Here is a 19,808-nt window from a genome sequence, read left to right as displayed (position 1 = left end):
GTAATACATTTTCTATTGTTAAATCCCAGCAACAACAAATACATCTTTATACCACTTTGAAACAATGAATGGCCAGTTTGAATCTTTGCAAGCAAGGAGCTCTACAAAGGCCATGCATAATGGAGAAAAGCTACACCCTGTGGTTCTTTTCACACACAGTTTGAAAGAAAACTGTAGGATTTGGCCTTTAGCTGCTATACATTTGACTTTGTGATTAGGGCTGGGCAGTAAACATGAACTCCTCTTTGTGAAAATTTGCTGCTGATGTTTCCAGATTTGGTTTTGTTTTGCCAAAATGACAGAGCCCTTTTGATTTTTTTTCATGAAATAAACATTAAAACAAGGGAGAGCCCGTGTCCTTCAAACAGCCAATAACTGGGAATCCCAAGAAATGTTAGCGAGCCTGCAGCAGTCCCAGGCTCTGACCAAAAATGCAAACAGGAGTTCTCCATACTTTGGCTGAATGCTGTAACTTTCAGATAGGCTGTGGCAATGCTATACCTTTTTCTCCTCCCAATTTTGACCAGAAAAAGCACCTCACACCTGTAAAAACTTCCTGATTAAATTTTAATCAAAACCAAAGCCAGTGAAATGTTTTAGTTTCACTAAAAAATTCCCAACCATCTCCATTCACAATGATGCCTTGCTGTAAAGGCTCTGGACAGCAAACACAGCAACCACCTGCTTGCTCCCAGTGGAAAGGGTTATTCCTGTAGCCTGACCTGGACAGGTGTAAGTCTTTACTCCTGAAACTTTAAAACCCCATGTCTGCTAAGATCACTGTGCCTTTGTGCCTATGACCCTGATGAGACAAGTAAGGACTATTGGGATTTCCCCACTGATATTTAATGCCTGAGATGGGCTTGAGTATATAGCCCTAAAAGAACAAGAACCTAAAGTCATGCTGGGAAAGGAGCAGCCACTGTGTGCGCCCCCGTCATGGCTCATTCTCCTGGAAAAAGTCACTCAACATACTGAAACAAACGATTAAACATCCCATTTATAAACACCTAGAGAATAATAATACAGTAAAGGCAAAAATAAGCAATGTACTTTTGGCAAGCATGTATCATGTCACTTCAACCTCATTCCCTTTTATTTTGTAGGATATCTGGCATAGCAGATAATGCGGGAGCAGTATGTGTGATGATGTGATATTTCTCAACTTCAGAAGACATGACAGTCTCTTGAACAGGCTAGGAGAACGTGGTGGATGTCAAATCACCATCAGGATGCTTTAAAAAAGAGCTGCAATCAACAGATCGCTATCCACCAGGGATGGGGGTTTTAGTAGGTTGCCACCACAGTCCGCTTTTGTACCCTGATCTCTTCAATACTTTAATTAACACCTTCATGATGGAACAGAAAGAAGGCACCTGACTTTTGTCGATGATACCAAGTTGGAGGCAGTTGCAAGTGCTTTGGAGACCAGGATCATAAGTAAACTGAAGAAGTGGTCTCCATGGAGAAACCAACCAGATGGCATCCAACAACAGCGAGCACAAAGCACTATGCTCTGGAAGGGGAGAAAAACAATTAATGCCCAAATACAGAAGTGGGGAATGAGCTGCAGACTGTGTTGCAGACCAGTAACAGAGGGTTACAGAGCAGCAGAGAGACTAAATAAGTGAAAGCAATGAGGCGCTCTTTTTTTAAAAGCTAAATCTCATCTCATTCTGGGATTAGGCAAGTGAAGCATGATATGCAAAACATGACTGGTACTTTAATCTGCATGACTGAGTCCTCAACTGGAACTCTTGCTTTGGTTTTGGACAGTACGCTTAAGGAAACATAGACAAATCAGACAATAGTGAAATACATATGACAATGAGGGTTAGAAAATATGACCTGCGAGAAAAAGTGAGCCTGTTATGCTAGACTAGAGAGGTCTGAGACACAGGGATCAATGGGCTTCTAACAGATAAATGGTAGTTTTGAGGAAGAGCAGGAGAAATTACCACCACGTGTCTTGGAAGGACCAGAAATAATTGGCAGCAAAATCAATTTGGATCATATGTTAATAAAAGCCTTCCAAGCGCAAGTAGAGTGAAATAATGGCCATGCACTGGCAATGCAGGCACAGGATGTCTTCAAAAAGTAAGGGCAGCCACTGTATAGCTGATCTCGTCTCACTGCATGGAGAAGGACCAGACCACTTCTTGTGGATCCTTCCACCTCTTTGCTCTTCTCATCAGACCCCTACAGAAATACCTGAGGTAGTGAATGAAAAGATTCACTAGTAGCCATTACACCCCAACTGAGGCAGCACGAAATGCTTTGAGCAAGGCGGTCTTCAGAGCAGTCTCTTCATGCTTTCACCCCATCACAGAGAGCACAGTATCAGCATCTGGTAGCAACTGAGCTGGGCAGAGACAGCTGCCTCCAGTCCAACCCACCCTACAAGCAGTGATGGCCACCTAGGTCAGCAAGGCAGAAGAGGTGGCCATGGTTATACTAATGAACCTTTTGGCAGTGAATGCCTACTTCTACCAGCCGAGTTGGCTTTGAGTTTGAAAAGGAGGAAAGATTTATGAAGAGGACTTTTTCTACTTTCAGCTGTCTACCAAGTTGTGACTGTTTTCTTAAGTGTCATTTCATAAACCCTCTTTTAGACCTCTGCAATATGCCCCAGCTGAGAGTGATCCTATCAGTGGACATACACACCTAAGCCAGAGAGGAGAGGAGTGGACACAGTAGGCTGCCCATGCAGAGACTGGTGCTGGTTGACGAGACAGAATTGGCTCTTCCCTTGGAAATACTAAAGGACATGGGCACACACATTAGAAAGGTGATGCCCCTCTTTCTGTGACATACTCCTGCAGCTCTGGCCAGCAGAGTTCACTGAGCAGAGTTCACCCCAGAGAAAGCTGATTTTCTAAAGGAGGAAACGACCTGCTCCTGGAATGCAACTCCATTAGCCTGCAGTAATCTAAATGCAATGAGTTCTTAGGATACACAAAAGCCTTTCTATTTCAGCTTGCATTATGGACATGGAAGTGATCTTCTCCATTTATAAGGGCTCCAGCACCACTCCAGTATCTGCCTACCTGTTAGTCTCTGATAGAGCTATCCCACTTGTTTCTAGGGGCGACAAGGGCTGGGTTTTCATAGCAGCTAGAGAGATGAGGGAGTTGAACCCGGGGAGATAAAGGACCCATCTTTGGTATACAGCGCAGTGGGGAGCAGAAATACCCATGGACAGCACCAACTGAGCAGAACGGGAAGCCTTGGTGTGGCCTTAGGGCAGCCTATTGCTTCCAGGACATGAGCAGGACCTTTCACTGACACATCCAAGCATCACCAGTGTGTGCAAAGCTAGCAAGGAGTCTCTTTTGGCTTGTTTTGGTTTCACTGGGCTTGTCTGAAGGGAATCACTGACCATCATTCAAGAAATCCTCCTGCTGGATTACTACGCAGATCAATTGACCAGCACGTTACTTAAATTTTTCAGGAGCTGTATTTTTTTTTTTATTTATTTATTTTTACGTTTGGGCTACCCAGAGCTTCACATAGCCGATGTTTTTAAATTTATGAACATAAAAACCAAAAAAGTAAATAAACTACATAAGACAAATAAAACTTAAAAGCTTAGCATGACTCAGTGTCCAAACTCTTTTCGTTTGTACTAGCAGCAGACTATTTTTCAGGCAGACAACCTGCAAATCTGAGAATAATAATAATCAATATGAGAAAATTATACTCAGAGAAGAAACAGGTGTCTTCTAACATATACTATTTTCTAATATATTAGTTTTGTTAGTTAAGATTATTTGAAATGAATTATTTATTAATTTTAAAATAATAAAAACATGCTTTAAAATTATGAATCTAACTCTTCCAAACTGTAAAGGACTTTGTATTTATATTTTGCTTGTTTTTTTTTTACCAGATGAAATTTAGTTTTAGGAAAATCAAAGCTATGAGTTTCACCTAATTGCAGGATTACAGGACCTCGGGCTTTAAAAGTAAGCATGATATTGCAATGGGTCTTTTGCCTTGTTTACAGGCATCTAGAGTTTAGGTGTGCCAAAACCTGAATTTTCTGATCCTCAGAAAGGTGGCAGTAGTTCAGAGCTGGACACCCACACATTTAGGTGAAAGCTAAGCTAGAAAACTCAATTTTGCTGCTTAGGCCCATATCTAATAGGCACAAATAAAATTAATAATACATGTGTGTGGCTCTAAAATTCATTTGTACCTGTATTTTTCTTGACAGGTAAATGGAAATCATGCTGTGGGATTTTACTGGCAATAAACCACCTCCAGCCAGTTAGCTATGCACCGCTACAGCGAGTAGCGAGGCCGGGTACACCTCCAGGGCTGGCGAGTGCATTTCACACCAGGGACACCCCAGTAAACACTCAGAGAAGCCGGGAGGGCTGCTCCACATGCTGGCATCTGCTGCTCTTCATGCTGCTGGGGAAGGGTTTTGAGGAAGAAGACAAACCAGGAGCCTTCCGTCTCACTGCACTGGGATGTAAAGCATCACTTCTGATGCTTCAGTCCGGACCGTAAGTCTGGACTTCACCTTGCAGATAAACACTCGGTATGCTAGTTAGTCCCCAGCTTGCCAAATAATACCAGCAAGATGAAGAGTCCCTTCATGCATGCATTTATATCCTGAGCGATTCAAACACTTGCTGGGGGAAATCAAATCCGCAGCCTTTTGGGTTACTAGACAAATCAGGACAAATAACAAACTCCTGCCTGAATGATAATGTAGAAGCTGAACGTATTCGTAATATGTATCGAACAGTCATACCTACCTATCTATCTAAGCTGCTCTATAAATATTTTAGATAAATAGGCAGATAGAACGGCGTGAAGATTAAAAGCAAACCAAAACAAACCTGAGTAAACGCACTCATTTTGTATTCTAGTCTGGACAGGTTGGAACAAGTAAATTCCATAACGCCCTTACCAGTAACTGGTGAACTCCTCACAGTGTTTGCCCTATGTTATACCATGAATGCAGGCAGACAGATAGGACAACGCTGGTTCAGACTGCCAAGTTTCCAGTTCCCTATAACACACACAGTAGGAGGGTAGCTAAAAAAGGAGAGGGCAACATAAGGTACATGGCAGCGACCTCGGGTACCAGGTTTCACACAAGCCTAGCAACAGCACACCCTGAAAACCAATGACCCAGCGCAGAAAAAAATCCAGGAAAATTAATTCCCCAGCCTTGCTAAGAGTTGACAATGGAAAGCCAAAAAACACAGTGCAGTATCTTGTTGACACAAGAAAAAAGAAAGGAAATCTGAAGAAGGAGGAGGCGAAGAAACCAGAGGGCTATCTGGGAAGAGACGAGGCAAGCACAATGTTCTGACAAGCATCATTATAAACAAATGCTTTCCCCTCGGTGCCAGAACAACCCCAGCCAGGAACCAGGTTTGCATTACACTAGAGTATATCTTGGCAACATTGGTGTTCCCTGTTCTGTCACAGCTTTTGAAAGGACAGACTGACAGCAGAGTAAAGTCATGCCGCGCTGCAGTGGAAGGGGACAGTTCTGCTGGCTCCTGTTGTACACCTAAGGCATACACAGGCTACTGACTCTGGGGTGTCTCTAAGAAAGATACAGATTCCTTCCACCCCCTGTGTCTTTTGCTCTTTGGTCTCTTCTCAGGCATGTTGCTTACCTTGCACGATCAAGTAAACCTGGGAAGTCTTGGGGTGATGCTGTGTCTGCACTGAACACGTATAGGACCCCTCATCATAGACATCCACTTTCTGGATCCGCAGGCTGTATTCCAGGGGGTTTCTTTTCTCCAGCTCTACTCGAGGGTCCAGGGACCACTTGTCCTCTCCAGCAAAAATGATTCCAGAACGGTTTAACCAGGCCACCTTGGAGCTTTTGTCTTCTACATAACACCTGAAGAGGATGAGAAAGGTGAGGGGGAGGTTAACAAACATCTCCATCATCTCCATTTTATCCCCTCCCTTTACTATTTTGCTCGGAAACTCTGTAGCACATACCTGCCTTGCCCATAAACCACAGCATCTCCTCACCATTGCTGCCCCATAGCCATATATTTCACAATGATTTTTTGAAGGGTTTCAGGAACTATTGGTTCATGAAACCATGGGATTTGGGGTAGTGATGCCTCCTGCTCTCTCTTCCTTTTGTCTGTGGCCTACACTTGCACCAAAAAAGACTTTGGAAGGCCACAAGAGATCCTGGTCACCAAATCCCTTCAAAAGTTAAGTATACAAGAGAGTTACATTCCCAGCCCCCTGCCAGCCTGGATGGCCAAGGTTCAGGGCTCCAGCTTTGTCAGCTCAGGGCACAGCTGCTCCGTTCCTCAGTTTCAGCAGCACAAGGGCAGGGAGCTATAGCGTATCTCCCCCCTCCATCCCTCTGACAAAAAAGAGGTATTCACTCCTCAAACACCACCCTCCTAACACGCACCCCCCATTGCCAATGCACATCTGCCCGCTTGTGCAGACAGGTACGGATTTCAGGCTGAAAAGGAGAGGCTGTGGGGGCATCACTGCCATCACTGTGACACATGCAGCACGTCCTGTGAACATTCCAGGTAAGACAGGAGAGGAGGAATGGCAGCAAGGAACGGCAGGCAGAAGAGCAGCAGCCGGACCAGCAACTGCCATAGCCCTCACTGTGAAGGGTTGCAAGGCAGAGGACAGACCCTGTTACAACTCCATGACAAGCATTTTGCTCTTTGAGAGAGAGTGGAGAGGTGCTACAAAGACAAATACGCATTTTTGGCCAAGGCACCTGCCCTGTACCACTTCCCACCTCCAGAAGGTGGCATGCACAGAAGAGATGAGGAGATGCCAGAGAGACCAGGAGATCCTGGATGTGCCAGGAGAGGACATCCTGCTTGCTCTCAGCTGTGGCTCATTTGACAGGTCCAGGGCTGAAGAAGACGTAACTCGTCTTTCACCCTGGCAGCCAGATCCACCAGGACTGGGCTCAGACAGGTTGAGAGGGTTTGTCCTGCAGCAGCTCATAGCACGCTCTGCGGATACATAGGGAAGCTCAGTCTCCTGAGCTGTTCTTCACCTCTCAGAGCAATGCCCACAGCCTCCCGGCATCCAAATAACCCGGCACCCCTCCCTCACTACTCACACATGTGTTGGATTTGAAAGGGAAAAGAGAGACGATAAAGATTATTGCTTCAAGATAAGACAAATATTTGGCAGTAGGCTTCCATACAGCCTTTTAGCACGAGTCAGACATTTTCCAAGTTCCTCTATTTGAATGCATGTCATTCACACCGCGCTGCAGCTGCCATCCCTCGCAACGTGACCCTGCCATTACGGCCGGCACCTCTTACCCCCTCCCTTTTGGCACAGCCGTGGACGCTCTCCGAGTTGCTCTGGGGTTACTTGTGGGCAGGAGGAAAGCCAGGCTGCGTGGGCATCGATGGGAGGCACGCCACGCTGCTGGCCAAGCTGGAAGCAGCTCTGTCCAACAAACATTTTCTTTAGAGAGCAGCCCAACAGACCCCGGGTAGCACCGCTGCCATCCAGCCGAGGGAGGGAAGCGAGGGTTTGCCCCTCAGACTAGACCTCACCACCCCGGCCAGGCACGCACTTGCCCTGAGCTCTCAGCTGTGATCTGCCTTGTTTTTAAAAAGCTGCTCTTTGTAAAAAAGAAAGGGGCGGGTGAATCCACAAGCAGCCACTTAGATGTAGAATCCCACACCGCAGCGATGTGGCGGTGCCCAGTTCAGTTGGTGACCCTGGGCTGTCACCACCAGCACCAGGAGCTGGAAGCAAGGGCCCAGGGAGGGCACTGTGCCCCAGGGCTGGGAGCGGTGGCCCTGTAGGGACATCCAGATGGTCTCCAGAGCCAGCTTCCTTAGGGTCACCAGCCTTCTCGCACACACATTTCTGCATAGTCTCATAACGGCACCAAGAAACAGAGGTTAGGTCTTTTTCAAAGGTGTTCAAAGCCCCTCTCTGCACATTTTGGATTTGTGAAAATCCTGAGAGGGCTGGCCATGAGAAGCTAAGCAGATTAACAGCTGAAGCTGAAGTTAGGGGGAGGCTGAAGTTTCTCAATGACTTCTGAATATCCCCCAGCACACCTATCAGTGCTGCTGGGCACCAGCAGATCCAGCACACTGCACCAGCCCTGCCAGGCTGTGTTCCTCACCTACACTGCAGCCCTACATGACACAGCACAGCATCCAGGGGCTGTGCCCCACACACACTCGTTATATGTCACTGCCTGGAGGCAGCAAAGATGCCCCTGAGAGGTCCCTCGGGTCAGTAACAGCTCAGTGGTGCCACTGGAGAAAAGCCTCATCCTCTCACTCCTAAGGGGACACTCACCCGGGGACCCTCCCTCGTCTCTGCTGAAGAGAAAATGTGTGTCAAGGACCTGTCCAACACGCACTGAGGTCAGCCTTAGGATGGTGGTCAATAGCTACAGTCAGACAACCTTGCAAGTGCCCCTGAAGTAAGAGAGCAGGTGCTACCAAAATAAAGCAAGGAGGAGGTAAGAGGGAAAGGAGGAAAACAGGAAGAGTCAGTGAAACTGATTTGAGCTGCTCTGTTCAGCACGCCTGTTCCTCTCAAACTGTTAGGGAAAATCAATGTACAAATGTGGAAATTCCAAATCCTGGCGTGCCGGGAACACGCATCCACATGGATGATGCATCTCAGTATGTCTGTCTGCACACACGCACCCTCTTAGTCTGCCAGAGATGCCACCCAGCTGTATGGATCATGCCTTAATAAGGATTTATGGTGATGATTTTCACAGTGTAATAAGTGCTAATTCAATACTAATAGAATATTAAATGGCACGTTAACTGACATTTTAACTGCAATGCAATAGGAGTATGGCATCAGCAAGATATCAAATGACTCTTATCGTTCACTAATAATCAATAATCAAGTTCACAGAGACAGTCAAATGCTTTTCATTAGGCTTATTGAAAGCATTACCATCAGCATCAGTGAACGCTAATAAACGATTTGCAAACCATCCCTTTTCTTGATGGTTTCAGGTTTAATTTCTTGATATCTGCTGATGCGGCTAACGAGAGGACCAGCTAGTGGTGATGGTCATGCCTTGCACGATCCCTGCAGGGATTCAGGAACTATTGATCTTAGCACCAATTCAAACCACAGTCGCAGAAGGACAAAAAATCCTGCTGCTATGCCCCTCTAGCCCTCCTTGCCCTCTCGTAAACCAACACAGCAAAGTTTAGCACCTGAGGTCCTTTAACAACAGCACCATTTTTAGCTGCTACAGATGTTTTTCTGGATCTCACACAGTGTCTAACAACTGTGTAAGAACCAGCCAGGAGACAGATGGAATCTGGACATAGAGAAAGGAAACTGGGCCATCCTCGCACACCTCCCTCAACCTCAGTTTCCCCAAGCACCAATGCAGGTGACAGGGCTGAGCCATGCTGCAGAGGGGAAGGGGTGACACTTCCACCACAGGAGAGAGCTTTGGGACCTACAGCAGGAACCATCACCTCCAATGGCAGGGAGGGCTGCCCACCACCATTCCTGGTCCCTGGATTTCAGGACCCTAGGGGACATCTGACAGCATGCAGTCAGGAGGAAGGCAGGAGCTGGAAGCAGGAGCCTGCTGCTCATCCTCTCTCCTTTCATGCCTCCTGGCCCAACATGCAACACTGGGACAAAGCATCACTCCTGCAAAAATGCCTTCATAGGCTCCAAGGTAACCTTCCTTTGGGTAGGGGAGATGTCTTCCTCCTCCCTCCTTCTTGAAAGCCTTTGGGGCTATTCCTATGGAGAGGTGGGAAAGAGAGCAAAAAAAAAGGAGAGGGAGGCTCAGGGGCTTTTCAGAGTAAGTTCAATGGGGTTTGGAAAGGGTGGATGATATTTAGAGCCTACAGTGATGAAGAGGCAGGAAGGAAGCCCTGTAGAACCTAGTAAAGCTGCTGTTAAAATGATTACTTTAGCATGGCGGGGATTTTGCAGCATTATCGATGATGTATTGGGTCGCCTTGAACCTGGGATAATTGTTTGGAACTTTTTTATTGTTGTAGAGCATCCAAGTAAATTTATTTTTTTTTTCACTGCAGACCCAATCCCACAGTGCTCTGCCAGAGCCCCACTAGTGAGATGAGGCAAGCTGAAATATGGTGTGCTGCTTCACCAGCAAGCCTCGGCTCTTACCTCATCTTGGGGGGAAATAAATAAATAGTGTGGGTTTGGACTGCATTTTCTGCCCTCTTTCTCCAAAGCACGTTATGGTGACAGCTCTGTGTCATAATTCCCACACTCCTCTTTAATCATCCCTTCTCCGTTAACCCTTTGATCATCTCTTCTGTAAGACAATCTCTGTGCAGCACGCCAAATCTCAGCGGCCTGCTGCACACACAGTAAAGCACCTGGAACCCACCCCATTGCCCTCGCCGAGCGACACGACCCCCTTTTGCCAGAGGATGTCACAACCTGCCCTGATTCAGATCTCCTGCCCACCCCTTGGCTCTGCTCTAATCTTCTCGCTTCACACACACTCGCAGGATCCAGCTAACAACTTCCCCCGCTGCCCTCTACCCCCGGCAGCAAAATGGCAAGAGGGAAAAGAGAGAGGGATCAAACACGGCTCGTTCTGCACAAAGCAACGTCAGCTCCTGGCTGCCAGCTCTGAACGTGCAAGACAAATTCTCTGTTGTGTTGCAAAGGATGATCCTGGAAAGCTAATGCGGTGGTTGAACACAGCACCGCTCGCCGCCGCGTGAGGGAAGCTCAAGAGCAAACCATGCTCGTGTTGTTGCATCTTGTCTTCTCGTGCTCCTCGGCCCTTCCCTGCGTGGCAAGCAAGAACTGAACACAGCGATGGGTCAGCCAGGGAGGCAGGAAGAGCCTGGGCCCTCCACTATGTCCCAGCAGGGACATGGGCAGTGAGGGCTGAGGACAGACCGTGGGCATGCCAGGCCCCAGCCTGCCAGGCAGGGGATCATGGAATTGTCAGAGTTGGAAGGGACCTCTAGAGATCATCTAGTCCAACTCCCCTGCTAAAGCAGGATTGCCCAGAGCACATCACTCAGGACTGCATCAAGGTGGGTCTTGAAAATCTCCAGAGAAGGGGACTCCACGACCTCCCTGGGCAGCCTGTTCCAGGGCTCTGGCACCCTCATCATAAATAAATTTTTCCTTGTATTTGAATGGAACTCCCTATGTTCCAGCTTGTGCCTGTTGTCCCTCATCCTATCGCTGGAAACCACTGAAAAGAGTCCGGCTCCATCATCCTTCAACCCACCCTTTAGGAACTTGTAAACATAGATAAGGGCTCACCTCAGCCTTCTCTTCTCCAGGCTAAAGAACCCCCGTTCCTTGAGCCTTTCCTCGTAAGGGAGCTCCTCCAATCCCTTAATCATCTTAGTTGCCCTACACTGGACTCTCTCCAGTAGTTCCCTGTCCCTCTTGAACTGGGGAGCCCAGAACTGGATGCAGTATTCCAGTTGTGGCCTCACCAGTGCAGAGACAGAGGGAGAATGACCTCCCTCGACCTACTGGCCACACTCTTCCCTACACAGCAGCCCAGGATTCCATTGGCCCTCTTGGCAACAAGGGCACATTGCTGGCTCATGGAAAGTTTGCTATCCACCAGGACTCCCAGATCCTTCTCCTCAGTAGTGCTTTCCAGAAGATCCACCCCTAACCTATACTGGTGCCAGGGAGCTCAGGGGCAATGTCCAGCCAGGCCCCACAACGCCACGGCAGTGCTGGACCTGCAGCATTTCAAGAGCGATGCAGTGCTGCCCCTGCAGCAGCCAGCTCCCTTTCCCTGCTGTGCAGTCCCCACCAGAGGAGCAGTCCACAGGAGTAATTAGGAGCTGTTGGCCCTGGGTGGTTCCCACTGCTCCGGATCAGGCTCTCCTCAGCAGGAGACACTACAAAAGACAGCAACAGCTGAAGAGATCCTCATCTCTGTTAAGGCAAGGGCCTCCTAAGTGGATGGCAGTGGGACGCTGCATCAGCCAAGGGTCTGAAACCTCCTTTCAGCCAAGCACCAAAAGACTCATTTTACCGAATTTGAATACACATGGGCGTGAGGTGCTGCTCAAGCTTCTCCTTCTTCTCCCTGCTGCCACTACTCCTCTCTTTCCCCAGGCTGCTCCAGCTGCTGCTCCTCTCCTGACGCACCGCGACCCACAGCAGGGTCACCGAGAGCGAATGCTGTGCCAAAGCAGGATGGATTCCCAAAATATGTCATAAATAGCTCCTGAGCCACCACTGCCAGCATGATAACACAGGCTCTCAGAGGGATTTAGGAAACTATTGCTTAAAGCCAGTCCTGTGCTGGAAAGCTGGCAGGAGGGGGAAACTGCCGCATCTGTTCAGCCCACGCTTTCCTTCAGCCGTATTATGCTGTGACCTTGGTCGTCACACCTGTCTGCAGCTCCCCGTGTGTATCTCAGCACTCAGGTGACAATTTCGGGCTATCCCCCCGCTGGAGTGGTGCAGGGCTGATAGGATGCCTGCACATCTGCTCATCCTCTTTAGTAAATTGCCACTTTGGGAGGGCGAGGCTAGGACGGGCTCCCCGGGTCAGGGAGCCCCAGCCTCCAGCGACACAGCCAGCTGTACCTTATCATCTTTTTCAAAGATGTCTTTTGTTCCTACTTAAGTTTAGTGCGTTTGGCAGGGGGTACCCTCCCCCATACGGCAGGCTGTTCAAAGTCTTTCTGCTCTGTTGATTAGAAACTTTTTTTCTAAGTCTATATTTATTCATGGCTGGTTTATACCCACTCCCTCTCAGGCCAACACCATCCTTTAGCTTAAATAGCTCTTCTCTCTCCCGGGTGCTTATCTTCTAGCATGTTCACAGAGAGCAATCATATTCCCCCTCAGCCTTCATTTTCCTGGGCTCAACAAGCCAAACTCTCCTAGTTTCTTCTTGTATGATAGACTCTCCATTGCCCTAAACATCCCAGTAGCCCTTCTCAGCACCTGCTCCAGTCTGAATTCCTCTTTCGTGACCAGCATTCATACCAAGCTTTCTAGATAAGGACTCCCCAGTGCCCTGTACAGAAACATTCCTCTCTCACTCTCTCTCCCATCAACTCTTTTTAATGAAAGCAAAAAGAATTGCAACCAGTGAATATGACTATCAGTGCAGAACTGCTCATGTGCTGTGAGCATCCTTGTCTCTCAGTCCGTGTGATACATGTGGAAAATGAAACCCAAGGGAATTCACCAAAAATACACCCGTCTTAAAAGACAGCTAGCTGCATGGGCTCTCACTAGCAGACACACAGCTGATCTCATACGGGTTTTCTTCCTGTTAAAACGACTATTTAAGAGTATAGGTTTCTGTTTGTAGACAAAAAAAAAAAACAAACCCACAGAAATTAAGCCAAAAATTACAGTAATTGTTATGCCAGAACTCTCCCGGGCCGGATGTAACTGTATCAGAATAAGAGAACTTAGACTGGCATGATTTATTGCTCTTCCCATCTTCTGGGGATCAGTATACCTGCATAAACAACTTCAGTCCCCATCCATCCCAGCAGAGGTACATCCTTAACAATACCATACAAGCTGCTGTGAACGAAGTTAACTCTATCCCAGCCACATCCCAGCACAGTTTAAATCTTCAAAATACAGAAAAGGCTTCAGACTGAGGCCTCCCACCATGGTGCCGTGTTTCCCTATATCCCACCAGAGCTAGGTTAAACCCTCCATTTCTTTACAGCGTAGTCAGGAAGCCCCTGGATGGCTCTTTGCCCACTCCGAGGCATGCATCTGGAGTGACTGTCTCCAGTTACAGGGCTCCTGCCAGAGGAGACTTGCTCCCAACGTGTGCACAGAGGAGCTGAACTGCTCTCTGTCTGACGCTTGCAGAAATGCCACATGCTCTGACAGCTTGCATCAGAGTCTCACACCAAGATCAGTCAGGAGGATGAGACTGCTGAGGAAACAGACCCTGAGCTCCCTCCTTCCCTTTTGGGTTAGCCTCATCACTCATCATCATCATCACTCATCAGTGACCCTTCTCGGTCCAGCCAGAAATCTGGCTGTGATCTTGATCCATCATGATTAGGCGATGCTCATCAGCTATTGATCACACGGGCTCAGTGAAATGTCCAACAGGGAGTGTACGCCTCACTCTGCTGTCCCCACCTTCCCGTAGCGGCACGGGGCTCCTGCACCATCAAAAGGGGAAACCAGGGAATCACAGAGACGATGCAGAAGGGAACACTGCCAGATGATTTGCCTTTTGGTTGCACTGCGCTTACGATAAGGGCTCTGTACTTTTGCCATCACCAAGACACAGGCTGACATTTACAAAGAAATCTGTGATCACTTAGAAACTGAAGTTCACTGAAAGACAATGGTAATTTCTCACTTATGTGAACTGGATATTGGCTTTTATGCCAAATCTGTAAAAGGACTGGAAACCAAACAGCTACTGACAAGTCTCTGCACCATTAGGGCTTTTTCTGGTTGGGGGATACACCAAGAACAAGAACAGGAGCACTAGTAAGGCACCCATACAGGCCATCATCCCCTTTATATTCCTTCACCAACTTTAGTACTGGAAATCATGTATTTCTTCTACCTGAACTCCCAGTGCCTTGTAGGTAACTTTCATGTGGTCACCACTAGGTAACTCCAGAAAAGCTACCTCCAAACTTTTCCCTTGGATTTCTTCTTCTAAAAAAAAAAAAAAAGAAAAAAAAAAGTATGTTTCAGAGATGTGATCTCCTCCTCTGACAGGAGGAGAGGGAGGGTTTGGCTGGGAACTCCACGTGACTCTGTATCTGGTAATTATCCAGCCGCAGAGGCAATCTGAAATGTTCTGTGCTGTCGCGGAGAATGACAGCACCTGGAGCTCCAGCACCCAGATAAAAAGTGGAGAGACAATCGGGCAGATGGAGAAAGGCAATGCTACATCATGGGGCGGCGAGTGGGGGCAGAAAGAAAGGGGGGGAGAGGCAAAAGCTGGCGAGAAACATCAAGGCAGCCAGCACAGCTACTGGAGAATGAGATAATGCCACAGATTAGTAATGCAAAGGGCAGCTCTGAAAGAGGGGGAACCAGAGAAAGAAACAGAGTGAGGGCAGGTCAGGAGACAGTGGGTGCAGAAGAGGGAGAACGTGAACACAAGAGGGAATGGGAGAGTGATGCTAGAAGGAGCTTCAAAGCATTTTGTGTGGTCCCGGGTCCCATCCTTCTGCCCCAGTCACAGGCTAAAAATGCAGGAGGTATCACCAGAGGCTGTCACTAGCAAGGGGGGGATTTGCAAATCAACTCCTTGCGGCTGAAGAGAGACGAGGCACTGCAAATAGCACTTTTCAGCTTGTGGATTCTAGTGGTTTGCTCAGGGAAGGGGACTACAAAACTTAAGATCGAAATAATTAAATCCGGAGCTTTGGGGCATCATCTCATGTATTTTGTATGGAGGAGAGGTGACAAGGTTCCCCAGCTCTCCGTCTCAGAGCTGCACATGCAGAGGCACGTGCACACCTGCAAAACAGTCCATGTTGATTGATGCCATGGCACCACGGCCCAACTCTGAAAAGCAAGGGGCCGTATGTGCCATCCCACGCAGCCACGTGACAGCATCAGCATGTGCCCCCGGGGCTGTTGCAAATGAGGGGCATGCCCACAGGACTGGCAACAGCCTTCCATGGGTCAGGAAGAGCTGACTGCCAGGTGGCTCAAAGCCATGTACCACCTCTGGGAAGGTTTCTGACGTGAGAAAATACAGCCAAAGAGACAATCAGATTAGAGCCAAAAGCTTGTCAGGGACTGATGTTGGCCATCAGCCTCAACGCCTGCTGGGGCAGAGACCAAGGTATTGGCAGTGACCAACAGATCTGCAGTGGCAGCACATCTCCATGGAGGCAGGAGGAACTAAGTGCCCAGGTGTCAACACCTGAACATTTGGGGATAGAAATGGGAATGGAAGCAGCAGTGAACAGGTATCACAAGGTCTGAGCACTGGGGCACAGGGTCCAGCGTCCACCCTCCCATGATTAGTGACAGACGTTTCAAAGAAAGGTGGAACGCCTCTTAAAAGGACAATGTACATCACCATTTACATAATTTCATCATCTTTCCCAGCTATAAAAGCCTATTAATCCACCCCCAAGCAAATATAAGTTGGCCTCCTCTCTGAATGACAGCTTGCATTCCACCTTGTAAGTTTGTACTCTGCCTTTCTTATCCCCAGGCATTTCTCAACCCCCTGCCCCCTTTTTCTTTTTTTAAACTCATTAACATCCTCATCTTGGTGCTACTTTCTGGCTGAGAATTTCGTCAGTTAACCATTAATTGGCTGTGAAAGAACATCAGATTTAAGTGTTAGGTGAAACTGGCAGGTGTCTCCTGTGTTTTGTACTATATGAAATCATAGAATCATATGGGGTTGGAGCGGACCTCTGGAGATGCATCAAGTCCAACCCCCCCACCAGAGTGGGTCTACCTAGAGCAGGTTGCAAAGGATCTTGTCCAGGCGGTTTTTGAATGTCTCCAGAGAAGGGGACTCCACCACCTCTCTGGGCAGCCTGTTCCAGTGCTCTACCACTCTCACAGTAAAGAAGTTCCTCCTCATGTTTAGGTGGAACTTCTTATGCTCAAGTTTGTGCCCATTTGCTCTTGTCCTCCCACTGGGCACCATTTAGAAAAGACCAGCCCTGCCCTCCTGACTCCCTCCCTTTAAGTATTTATAAGCATTGATCAGATCCCCCCTCAGCCTTCTCTTCTCTAGACTAAAAAGACCCAAGTTCCTCAGCCTCTCTTCATAAGAGGGATGCTCCAGGCCCTTAATCATCTTTGTGGCCCTTTGCTGTACCCTCTCCAGTAGTTCCCTGTCCTTCTTGATCTGAGGGGCCCAGTTCAATAGTTCCTTCCACCTGAGGAGCACATTACCTCAGACACGGGAATATGCTTTCGATTTTGTGGATCCTAATGTCCATTTTATCTCATATTGCTCCTTCTCCAAAAAGGAAAATAGACTATCGCGTCTGAAGCATTAGCCCTTGTCCTGGGCAGGTAGGAGGGAAGGACTCACTCCAAGGAGAAATCAGTCTTGAAATTCTTTGGAGAGGCAGATCAGAGTGGCAATGGGAAAAATATTAGGGAAAATAAGACTTAACTTTCCCTTCTTTCCTGAGATCATGAGAGTATCAGAGGTCACTCAACCAAGTTATCATCCTCCCTTCCAAGCATTGCCCTGGAGCTGCCAGCAGCTGACTGTCAATGGTGGTATTTCAGCATGCATGAGAAAGTGGGTCCAACCTGGCTGCTCACTCCCAGCTGCTGCAGGAGGGACACCTCCGTGGTGTGCAGACACTCTAGTTATTATTTACAGCTGACCTTCTCCCTCTCCAGCTCCCGCTGCTGCTGGTGGAGTCAGGGCTTGCAGAGATTGTGGAGATGATGTGTAGTGAAACATGTTTAGCTTCCCTGCCCGTGCCAGAGCCGTTATCCGTGCCACTGTGGATTGAGCTGCACCCGTGCAAGCAACAGTGGGAAACAGGAAGAAAAAAGCCTAATGTAGACAAAGCCTTTGAGGAGCTTAACCCCTCTTCCCCTTTTCCATCTCCCTCCCACTTGAAAGCAGAGAACAGCTTCTGAGCAAGACACACGCTCTCATTTCCATATCTAAAGCCAGTCCCGAAATACCATCCTGAAATAATGCTCTCAGAGAGGAGACCATGAAGCAGATTCCCTTTGAGAGATTCTGCTGCTTCTCTTTTTAATTCCACCCAAAAACAACTGCCACCAAATACTGAGCGCACCTGGACTGGTGCAGTCAATCCCAGGCACCTTGTTACCAGAATGATATGGGGAAATTGGAGGGAATTCAGAAGCAAGCAACAACAAAATCCATCAAGGGCTGGAAAGGGATCAGCATCTAAGGGAAGCTTAAAAGCATTAAATATGTATAACTTGACTAAGAGAGGACTTAAAAGGGACATGTTGACAAGCTATACCTCTTTGAAAGCTGAAAGCACCGAGGGAAGAGATGAATTATTTAGCAAAATGCATAGGGGTCTAGAAAGGAGTAACGGGTCAGAAAAAGAAGAGAAATAAGTCTGTTCAAACTTGAGAAAAAACTTTTTTGTCATCTACAAGCGCTAGTCTCATGAAGAGTCTCCCAAGGACAGCAAGGAAGTCCCTATTTTAGACGTTTAAAACAAAGTTGGGCTAAGGACCAGAGGATGCTTAAGCTGTGCAGGGAACAGCTTCAGAGTGGCTGCAGGGAGAACAAACTGCAATGACCTGGTCTTATCACTTTTAAGACCTACCTGGGAGAGTTCCGCAATATGTCAGGAGAAGACAACTCCTCTCACAAGCTTCTTTCAGATGAAGCTATGTTTTTAGCTATTTTCACTTCACACACAGCTAAATATTTCTTGGCAAAATCTTAGACCTCTGTAAACTGTAACTCTGAAGTCAACTGGCACAGATTTGGTTTTGTTTTCATAAACTGGATCTGTTAGAAGTCATCCATGAACAGTTGTATTCCCAAATGTCCTGTGAGTAAAGTTGTCAGGCACTTAGAAGTCACAAGTGAAGCTTGATTTTTCAAAGTGCTTAGCATTGAAATTTAGACTAGATTTGTCAAACTGCTTTTGGGTCTACCAGCTCCCAAACTAACACACAAGAACCAAAATTTCAAAACAGCATTTGGCATAGTGAGCTCCTTACCAATATAGCCATTTCTCTCGCTGCCTAAAATGACATACTTTTGAAAATCTGTCCCACGGGTGTTTTACAATCATAGAATGAAGTGCTGCAAACTTCAGACTTGCATGCTGTATTTATCTTGTGTGTTGAAGAACTCCTCTAGGCGGAAACCACAGCAAATCTGTAACAGCCAGGCAATGCTCCACTCCACTTACTTTTGCCTTTATTTGCAGCTTTGCTACATTTTGCCTCTCCCTAATGCCCCACTTCTGTCCACCATCAGGCCTTGCGCGAGGAGGCATCTGAAAAAGAGTTGCTGGGAAGGTAAAGAAGAGAAGCTGCTGGGAGAACTCTCAAGAGCTTTGATCTGAGCTTACCTTTATCCCCACACGCACAATATGACTTGCAGAGGAGGACACGTTTATAAATAAATAAATAGCAGAGGAGAGGGGGAAGAGTGGAAAAAAAGAAGTGTCAAGATATACTTGATGTAGTTTCTGCTGTTGGCATGAGAAGTCAGGAGCTGGCTTAAAACCTTATGTTCATAACAGAATGGAAGGAAGGTACAACTCCTTCAAAAAGGGGGTCAGGAATAATTCCCACAGCTACATCTCCTTGCCATCCTACTGATCATAATAATATCTTGTGCTGTCTTTCCTCTGAGACCCTTGCAGGACTTGGTCTTGCAAGGCAACTCAACACATACTGAAAATCAAGCAGTGTTATTGCAAAAGCGACTGATCACCATGGAACTGGAGCTCGTGTGCTTTGTGGAGAAGAAGCATTACACTGCTTGTTTTACACGTAAGGAGACACAGGAGAAGGAAAGAAATAGGCTGTGCAAAGTCATACAATGAAACAATTTTACAGCTGGAAACAAAACCTGACCTGCCTCATGTCACACTTGGTTTTTGTGTGGAGGGAGAGAGAAGGGGGCAGTGATGGCTGCAAACAGCCCCCACAAACCCAGAGGTGCCACCTCTGGGCGCGCCCACCTTAGCACTACAACCAGAGCTAATCCTTTTCTTCCTCTCTAATTGGGATCTGCCCAGGGATATGCAACCAGAGCAAAAAGGACTGGCTGAAGCACAAGCTCCTCATCCCCAGGATTCGAAGGCAAGCGGCTTGGGTCAGTTGGCTCTGTGCTGTGGAGCCTGAACTCCAGCCCAGCATAACGGCAGAGACTGCTCTGAATGCTTCTG

At 47.5% G+C, this 19,808-nt stretch overlaps 1 protein-coding gene across 3 annotated transcripts in view; it reads right to left on the bottom strand.

Moving 5' to 3' along the window:
- The window catches only part of LSAMP (limbic system-associated membrane protein), a 1,063,485-nt gene that overhangs the window by 169,840 nt on the left and 873,837 nt on the right, over positions 1-19,808 (bottom strand). For all 3 annotated transcript variants that reach the window (XM_014957165.1, XM_014957164.1, XM_014957166.1), the window contains one exon: positions 5,643-5,875. In XM_014957165.1, coding sequence (XP_014812651.1) covers positions 5,643-5,875 — 233 coding nt within the window. The remainder of the gene's footprint in view (positions 1-5,642; positions 5,876-19,808) is intronic.

Source organism: Calidris pugnax, unplaced genomic scaffold (genome assembly GCF_001431845.1).
Source record: "Calidris pugnax isolate Ruff unplaced genomic scaffold, ASM143184v1 scaffold225, whole genome shotgun sequence".
Taxonomy (NCBI): domain Eukaryota; kingdom Metazoa; phylum Chordata; class Aves; order Charadriiformes; family Scolopacidae; genus Calidris; species Calidris pugnax.
This window is presented reverse-complemented; position numbering and strand designations above follow the sequence as displayed.